The sequence below is a fragment of the Geospiza fortis genome, unplaced genomic scaffold, assembly GCF_000277835.1.
Source record: "Geospiza fortis unplaced genomic scaffold, GeoFor_1.0 scaffold317, whole genome shotgun sequence".
In the NCBI taxonomy this organism is placed as follows: Eukaryota; Metazoa; Chordata; class Aves; order Passeriformes; family Thraupidae; genus Geospiza; species Geospiza fortis.
Genome location: NW_005054398.1, coordinates 1,518,981 through 1,528,087, shown reverse-complemented (window position 1 = coordinate 1,528,087; position 9,107 = coordinate 1,518,981). Strand labels below are relative to the sequence as shown.

General features: G+C 39.6%; 1 protein-coding gene across 1 annotated transcript; it reads right to left on the bottom strand.

Moving 5' to 3' along the window:
* On the bottom strand, positions 1-8,778 carry RAB8B (RAB8B, member RAS oncogene family). The gene is made up of 7 exons (XM_005425878.3): positions 8,698-8,778; positions 7,603-7,663; positions 6,157-6,234; positions 5,676-5,765; positions 4,798-4,863; positions 2,678-2,728; positions 1-2,204 (listed from the first exon to the last, which is right to left on the bottom strand). The coding sequence occupies exons 2-7, from the start codon at positions 7,603-7,605 to the stop codon at positions 2,112-2,114; spliced, it is 381 nt and encodes a 126-aa protein (XP_005425935.1). The 5' UTR covers positions 7,606-7,663; positions 8,698-8,778; the 3' UTR covers positions 1-2,111.
* Between the last annotated feature and the right edge of the window lie 329 nt (positions 8,779-9,107).

Below are 9,107 nucleotides of genomic sequence, written 5' to 3'. Positions count from 1 at the left end.
CACCCTCCCCCATACAGAGCAGATACCCCAATTCGCTGCTGCTTCAAGAAGCACTTCATAGACTCTACTACTTACAGGCTCTTTCAAAGGGAAGTTCATGGAGACTAATATTGAATGAACATTTAACCACACAGTGAAGACAGGAAAAACAATACAAAGCATTCTGTAAACAGTGCCAAACACAGAACATGTCAGTTTTGGTTTGCAGACAACCCCTGAGATAAAAATCAAAGTATTACGACACCAAGTAAGTCAGAGGTAAATTACTGAAAATAAACAACATTCATAATTGGTGTCACAACACTTTCTGTATAGAAGCACTTTTTTTAACCATACAGAAAACATAACTGCTTTAGCCTGTCCAAGAAAAACATCAAGGGTAGACAACAGAGCAGTTAGGGTTGCTTTGTTTTTTCACTAAACCTTGTTGCCATGAAGGTTTCTCTGTTCTAGTGCAGCAACAGCAGTTTATGAGATCCACCATCTAGTTACAAGAACTACTTCTATTAAACTACGTGTGGGGACAGGCTGATAACCACCTAAAACTTTATGGAACCAGCTACTAAGGATAAACCCTTTAAAATCAAAAGCTTTACATCTAATGCTATTGGCCTGCTTGCTTTCAAACTATTTCAAACAGACCCAGAGATGACAAATTCAGTACCTGACACAACAAAACGGTTCTCTGCTAACAACTACCTCACTGTTTACAACTCCAGACAAGAAGTGAAGCAAAAGCATGTCAGACATTTCCTTTGACAATGACAGAACACGCCCATCCCCTGACAGCAAACATGCTGGACACAAACTTGGAGTTAAAGCTTACAATGGTCCACGTTTGGCACACCAACAGAACTAAAGCACCTGTTTTAATTGCTCATTGAGGAAATTTTTTCAGAAGACAATAAAAAAGTAGTAGAACAAAGACTAGGTTATACAATGCTCGGTTGAGTAAAAAAAGGCAACTATGTTTCACCTCTGCTTCTAACAGTCTAGGTCACTGTACCAGTTTGTGATGAAAAAACAACTGCTCGAGCAGACCAAAGACACACATTCAGCATTAACTGCAAACTAGGAGTACATTATAGCCCTAATGAGAGGCTTCCTCAGTACCAATGCTTACAGACATTAACAAACTATCCTTAGAATTAAGAGTAGAAATGGAAGTCACCTTTAGAAGCAGTCATTTCTGAACAAGTGAATCCACAAAGTGGTTACTCAAAACTCATGCATTCAGCTTCCACAAGCCACTTAAGTGATAGTGATGAGGCCAATTTGTGGTGATGATTTCAAATCCAGAGTGTGCTTCCTCATCAGAAACAAAAAAAGGAGCAGACAGTCTGAGCTAACAAAGGGAAGTTAGGTGAGGAAAGACACTGTGTTTATTCAAATAACTGAAAGGTGCATCTGTGAATCAGACAGTGACTGGCAATTCAGAACACAACTTTGCTAAGTCTGGTAAAGAAAGAAAAGCATACTACATTCACAATAGAAGCCACAGCTTCTGCATAAACAGATTTGTGCATCTAAGAGACAAAATCTGGACAAATTTGTTAAATGCCAATTGTTACAGTAATTCTCATCACTAGAGCAACAACATCCATACTGCATGGCCACGAGTATACAGCATAGAAAATAATGGAAATGAGACAATTTTTCCCCTGGCTCTTCTGCTTGAAAATAAATTTGTTTAAAAAGAGAAATAAAACTGTGCACAAATCTGTTAAGAATCTTACTTACAAGTCAAACTGTGCAAATACAAATGTAAGATTGTGCTGTAACAGGCAGTAAGAGGCCAATATGGATGTGCAAAGTTAAAAGAAACATAGCAGCTTTTGCAACAGGCAATAAAACAGAAAGTAAAAAAGGAAAACAAGTTAAATCTTGCATTTGTGTCTCCACTTCATAGCTTCCATATCTGAGAAAGAAGAGCCTGACAGGTCAATAGGCTTAGTGAGCAAAATCCACTTGGTATTTGTGTATCGCAGTCTACGTTCAATGGAGCTCTCAGCAGCAGCTTGGTGGTATTATTTCTGAGGCTTTGTGACCCTGTGCTTTCAAAGAAGCAGAAAAGGTTCTAAGTGTGCTGCAGTCTTATCATTAGAAGTTCATCAAAGTAGCGTGCATCGAAAGAAGCTGCTCTTCTTAGATCGATTTTCTGTTATTTTTACTGGCCCACCTGCCCCCGATGAACTGTTGTCATTCTGAAAGAGAAAAGAGTGTCAACATCATAAAATGCTGAAAATAGTATCTCTAGCTTTCCTAGTCTCCCTTCCCACTTCCTCTGCTTGCAAACCAATAACCAGAGCAGAGATCTGATGCAACATGAGCTCCTCAGTTATCTAGACTTCATTAAGCACTTGGCAAAAAAATTAACATTTACATAACAATCCAGGTCTCAAGAATTAGCTGGAAAAGGGACTACATAATAAAACACAGATCACACTATTGCATTTTAGAACAACACATCAGTTTCAGGCTGCCCAGTGTTAATGTTCATGCAAAATAATGAATAGTTATGCACTGATGTGTAATAAAGCATGATAAATCACTGTTTGCTCAAATTTTATCTAGTAACTAATGTAATCCCCAGGAGATTTTGGTAGGGCTACTACTCAGTATTATGATAGCTGTACTCTCACTGTATCTAGTTTGTATGCTAATTGGAAATACAAACCATTTTTCTGTTGAGCTTTGTCATAATGTCTCGTGCAAGTGTGAAAAACGCCTGGTGAGGAGGGGAAATAAAGAAAAAACAAACAAGAGTTAATCACAAGACACATTAAGGACATGATAAACTTGGGCTAGCCAGACACATTAACAATACAGTGTTCTGTAGGTCACTAGAAGCACTTTGAGTTGCAAGACACTCTAGGTACAATATCTGTATATTTAAAACTTCAGCAAATGTGCTTTAGAAGAAAAAACTATTTATTTTTAGTCTCCATCTTGCCAATCTTTGAAGCAAATTAACAGACCTCCCCACTGCATACCTCTGGGGGGAGAAAGAAAAATCAGCTGAAGACAAGGCTGCATTTACTAATCCTGTTTTTATTCCCCCCCAAAACTGAACTGCGCATCACAATCAGGAACCCAGAGAGGCTTGAGAAGGGCAAGCCTGGGAATTCCCATTAAGGTTAGCTTGCTTTCTGGCCTCCAAAAGCTTTACTCTGGACTATCTGTAAGATTATTCAAGCTTCCAGTATCTCAGTTAAAGACAAAAACCCATGAATAATTACTCTGGCAAATCTCAGCATCCCAGATTTCAATGTATGAAGGAGCAAAGAAACTTCTGTAGCAGGAAAGCTCTGCAATTGTCCAGGAGCAGGAAAAAGCAAGACTTTAGGCTGTCTGGAGACCCTAATAATCAAAGGACAGTTCCAGAATGTAAGAAGTATAAACACTTCCCCTCTCATTGTGTTTGGAATATAGCCAAAGACAGGCACTCATTTAATGTAAATAAATCACAACAAATAAATTAATGCACTTCTGATCCCAAGAACATCACAATTGTGTAATTCCCTGCAAGTAAATTATTTGGTGGAAAGTAAACCAAATCATTAGTGATTGCCAAATGCCTACACCAGCTGCATTTTTTAATGCTTTCTTCACCATTCATGCGACAATTTAAAAAAATATTCAGAGAGCCAAATATTTTGGAGTAAGCACAAACTACTGTTGTGCATATCATGACATGCAGGGGTTAAAATGAAAGTGCCACGTCATGAGAGAGCCAAGTCATCCCTCCAGAGGAACTCAGGTCTCCCCTCTGGTACTGACTCCTCATGGCCCCACTTCCAGAGTCTGCTCTAAGAGTCACAAGGACACTGAAAATCAGGTCAGGCTAGTCCAGGTGCAGCATGGATCAGTCCATTCTAACTCTATCCTGTAAAACAATCACCTCACAATCAGAAAAAAAACCACCCCTGGCTGGCACAACATCCCTCTTGTTATTTTAAAGCAACAATGTCTTCAGTTTCTAGTTAGCTTGTCAGATACACAAGCTGAATTAAGTAGGTGTTTGCAGGACTTTTAAAGAAAAAAAATCCCACAGAAAGACTTTTAAATGATTAGGTATAAGGACAACAGAAGTCTGTCTTGCTGGATGAATAAATCTTATTTTAACTGGCCTTTGGTAGAGTTATTTTTTTGTCCACACTTCTTACACAGCTCAGATCCTCCCCCACCCTCCCTGAGATGACACCAGTGATTTATGGTGAGACAGACTGACTTGGGCCACTCTTCCTTCCCACTCCATTTCCTTAAACTCTCACGGGGATCTTGTGGGTTTAGCACGAAATTGATTTACAGGAAAACAGATTATAAATCTATAAATAGAATTGTGAGTCTTCTTCCTCCCCTAACATGAGCTTACGACCTGGTGTTCAGGTTAATACACGAATTTTCAGCCTCATCTGCACACCATGTATTTAGTAGTAACCTCTGTGACACAGTAGCATGTTACCCTGAAAGTAAAGAATCTCATTTCCTGCACAAGGCACTGCTCTAAAATTAAACCTATTCTTTGTGCAAAAGGACTTGAAATTTAAATAGCTAGGCACAGACATCAAAGGCAACTGTTTGTTACAGTAATAGTGGACCACTCTGTTAACACCCATTTTTAAAACAATTCCAGGCCCTACCAGAAAACCAGAAACACTTGGATGATAGCAGCAGACGCAGGAGTACAGTGGGGGTTTCAGGTCCCAGGTCAGGTGAGAAAGCCCAGCAGGCCATGGAGCATAACCTCCCCAGAAGTAATTCAGGAAACACCCAAGTGTAGCACCCATCTCTTACCTCTTCCACATTTATGCTGGATTTTGCACTTGTCTCCAAAAATTTGATTCCGTAATCAATTGCTAACTGGAAGAGAGGTTAAAGTTTTTCAGTTGCTTTGAAGTCCCTTTGTAAAAGTAATGTTTCACACAGGTTCACAACAGGTTCATAATAGAATAGATGCTGCATGCTACAACAAACTATAAAAACCAAACCAAGCACGTTTCACTTCTATTTTCTGTTGCAAGAACATTAAAGACAATTAGACAAAGCATTAGAACTCATCATACCCTCACATAAAGTCAAAACAAAACAAAAAAAAGGACATTAATTTCTCACCAAAATACTTATTTAGGCTCTAAAAGAATATTAAGGTAGAATCTTTCTTGATATGGATTGTGGACCAGAAAACTGAATTGCCATCATCCCATAAGCTGTGTTACCAGCATCTAGACTACTTCAGCTGCACATGAGAGAGTTTGTAGGATTCTTCCTCACTTGTTTGTTCTGTAGAACAACTAATTAACTACTTGAGCTTTAGTAACAGCACTTATAACCAGGATAAGTAATCACCTTGAATGAATTAAGTACAATGTGGTCAAATAGACAGAAAACTTCATATTGAGATCTAGAATATTTCATGCTATAGCAAAGGTCAACATTCTTGACAGGATCTTGCCCTCAAGACAACAGTACCATTAAGTTTATTCAAACCTGAAGACAGTTAAGTGCTATTTAAAAACAAAACAACCCCAAACCTGGCATCCTATACATATAAAAGTTTCTGAAACAAGAGATTTGAGACCCATGCTCTCTCACATGCCTAAAACATCAAACACCCAGAAGCTAAAATCCTACAGGAAGCAGGCTTCTAATTAGGGTGAGTTACCAAATCTTACCTTCTCCCCTTTTTCTTTTGAGACTTGTCTTTTTTCATTCATATCACATTTGTTACCCAAGATCATTCTTTCTACATCTGAAGAGGCATGCTGGAAGAAGAAAAAGTAATCTCTCAGGAACAAAGTGCATCATTGTTGAAAAGAAACTTGTGTGTCAAACTCCTCCACAACAGACTATTTTATTTTACAGAAATTATCTAATGTGAAGGCATTACTGAGAGAGGCTGACCCTTAAAACAAGCAATTAAAATATTAAAATAGGCTGGAATAAATACTCCTAGATTGCATTTGCCCATGTACTATATATAATGAGCTCTGTGGCAGGTTGCACACAGGCATTTGGCTATTCTGCAAATGTAACAGAAGGCACTTTACTCCTAAGTGCTGCATGGCCATATCTGCTGGCTACTGCAATGGAAGTGAGCAATTACTTGATTTTCATTTGTCCCAGGGAAATCATAAGATGGAATGAAGCACTTACCTCTTCTATGTTTCTTATCCAATTTTTTATGTTGTCAAAAGACTTTTCATTTGTGATGTCATACACCAGCATAATTCCCTAAATAAAGTTAGGAAAATCTAGTTAGATGAGCTAGTACAATTGGCTGACTTTTGATGTATGCTGTAGTTTTAATTATAGTTCCAAAAAAATTCACCATTGGATTACAGGTAAGTCTTTTCTCAAGGCATTATGCCACGGCTTGGAATTTACCCAAAATACTACTATTTAATATTTTTTGCCACTGTTAGAGGTCAAACACACCACCCATACAAAGCTTTTAATTATTAGCCTACAGCCAGGGCAAGTTCAGAAATTCTACTACAGCAGCCAGCAGGACTCTCTGGTTAAAGTCACATTTAATGCAGCAGCTTCAAGCAGTCCAGGATACCAAACCTGCCAGCTCCAACCTGCTGGGGCCAGCAGGAGCTTTCACCCTGGGGCTCTCCCAGGAGCTTTGGCTCTTTGCAGCAGCTCTGGACAGACACTGCCATGGGATCTGCCATGGGATCTCAGCAAAGCATGGGAAACCACAGAGCCACTGCATTAAGGACAGACTGCAGGGTTCACCTCCATTTCCTAGGGCCTTTCCAATCACTCCTCATAGGACAAATAGAAGTCCTTGGCCATGGACTGGGGAGAAGAGCAGCTCACTGCCAAAGCCTTTTTAAGCACTGCAGAGCTCTAACACAGTGCCACAACCATTATTATTTCTCCCTGTGCTCTGTAACAATGGAGTAATTTGGACCCACAGCCCATGAATGTCACAGATCTGTTCATACAAAGCAAAAAGAACCTAAAACAGCAGCACAGGAAGAAATAACCAAGTCAAGATTAAAGGTGTCCCAACATAAAATATCTCAAATCACAGCATTAAGAACCATTACAAGTGTTGTACCACAAGGGTGCAGGCTCTAAGTCAATTATTTGACTTCAAGTCACTCTCAATGGAGGAAAACATAACAGTAGGTGTTGCAGGTCATTGTATTTCTTGCCCAGACTTAGCATTCTCTACTGGCTGAAGGAAAAGCAATTCAGTGAAACACACTTTTAATATTAAAATAATTCATTATCCATTTTTTAAACACTTCAAGTGTTAAAGGAGTTGACTGCATTTTAAAAAACCCCAAACCTATCTGATTAAAGCTTGGTAGCATATTTCATTAAAATCTGCAGAAATTTTAATTATATTAAAAAAGACAATAGGGCTGGAAGTTTCATCACAAGAAACAAGCCTAGACTGAGTACCAGCACATTAAAAAAAGGAAAAACAGAGAGCAAACCCCCAACCAAATCACAAACTTCATTCCCCACATCTCAAGCCACAATTATCCAGTCCTCCAGTGGAAGACTTACAGGACCCAAACTCAGGAGCAGCAAACCAGTTCCACTAGTTGTGTTTAGGTTTTTTGAAGTGTGAGCACTCACCATGGCTCCTCTGTAGTAAGCTGTGGTGATTGTGCGGAATCTCTCCTGGCCTGCTGTGTCCCTACAAGTCAGAGAAAAAAAGGATTTCTTTTACACTCATGAGATGTCTTATTAAAGAATAACAATGCATTGATACTTGTTCATTAGGAAAAACACACCTTTGGCTGTTTGCACGAGTTCCTTCAGCCCTCAGGAGTTTCCTCACTCCCAGGTACCCTCCTTACACCAGCAGTTAGAGCAGCACCAGAAACGTGGCACAAAACCACTCCAGTTTACATGCAAGCAATAGAACTCGGCACTACACAGCCTGCCCTCCAGTAATTACAAATAAAAAGTTTGATGCATCCAAGTCCTGTCTTAAACAGAAGTTAAACCACACAGCAATAAAATATTTTGGGACAGTGCAGTGTCCCATGCAGTTTGCTGCTAAGGCCAGCCCCTACAGCTCAGTGTGCTGCTGTTCTGTCCTGGGTGACCTGAGAGCAGCACCTGCCTGGGAGCGACCCAGCAGACCCAAGAGTTTGGATATATTTTATATTTGGTGATTCCAGTCACACCTCAGCAGAGCTGAACCCCAAAGGCCTGACAAACCCCAGCTTTTTTAACCTATATGACAGACAGAACATTTTTATCAGCCACTTGTGGCACTGCACCTCCTTAGCCACAAGGAATCTGGCTCAGGAGACTCAGCTTCTACCAAGCCACCATGCAAGGAATTATCACTCACCTGGGCCTTGGTGAGGACAACCAGGTATCAAAGTACCAGAGAAGATTACATTTTATTGGCTTGTGTATTTTAGCTTACAGCTACTGAGTTAATATTTCTCCTCCACAGGGAAAAGCTAAAGGCACATTTAAGAGGACAGTTTTTGATAAACTAGGAAATTGCTGTAATGCTTGCATGTGAGCAGTATTTCCAGTGCTACTGAAGCAGAAGCACTCCAAGGGCAAGCCAGGAGAAAGCACAAACCTTATGAACAGTCAATTAATAAAAGGTATAAAACTTCTGGTACATTGAAGTTCAAAAGCTTTGAAGTATTCTTTCTCAAACTGAATTCAAGTTATTGAAAACCTGAATTACTTTGGAATACTTACCATATTTGTAGCTTGATTTTCTTTCCATCTAATTCTATTGTTCTGATTTTAAAGTCGATTCCTGCCAGAGAAAGAGATACTCCTAAGTTTTGCAGTTAATGAAAAGAAGTGTTCAGTTTCCTTTTGGCAATTTGGTAAGAGCAAACTTAGTCAAAAGAACCATTCTGAAGCTGCCATTTCTTCCACACACTTGGAAGTGCTGAAAATACACGAAGTTTTCAGCTGCATCCAACATGGCAAGGATAAATTATTCTGCACAATGAAAGCAGGCCAAGCTCAGACTCAGTACTAGTTAGTTAAGATCATTAGAGGAAGACTTGATCTCCAGATCTTCCACTTCACACCAATAAGGTCACTGGTATGAATGTGTATTTCAACTGAAGATCTGACCAGTCCCCGCAGTTTGAGTC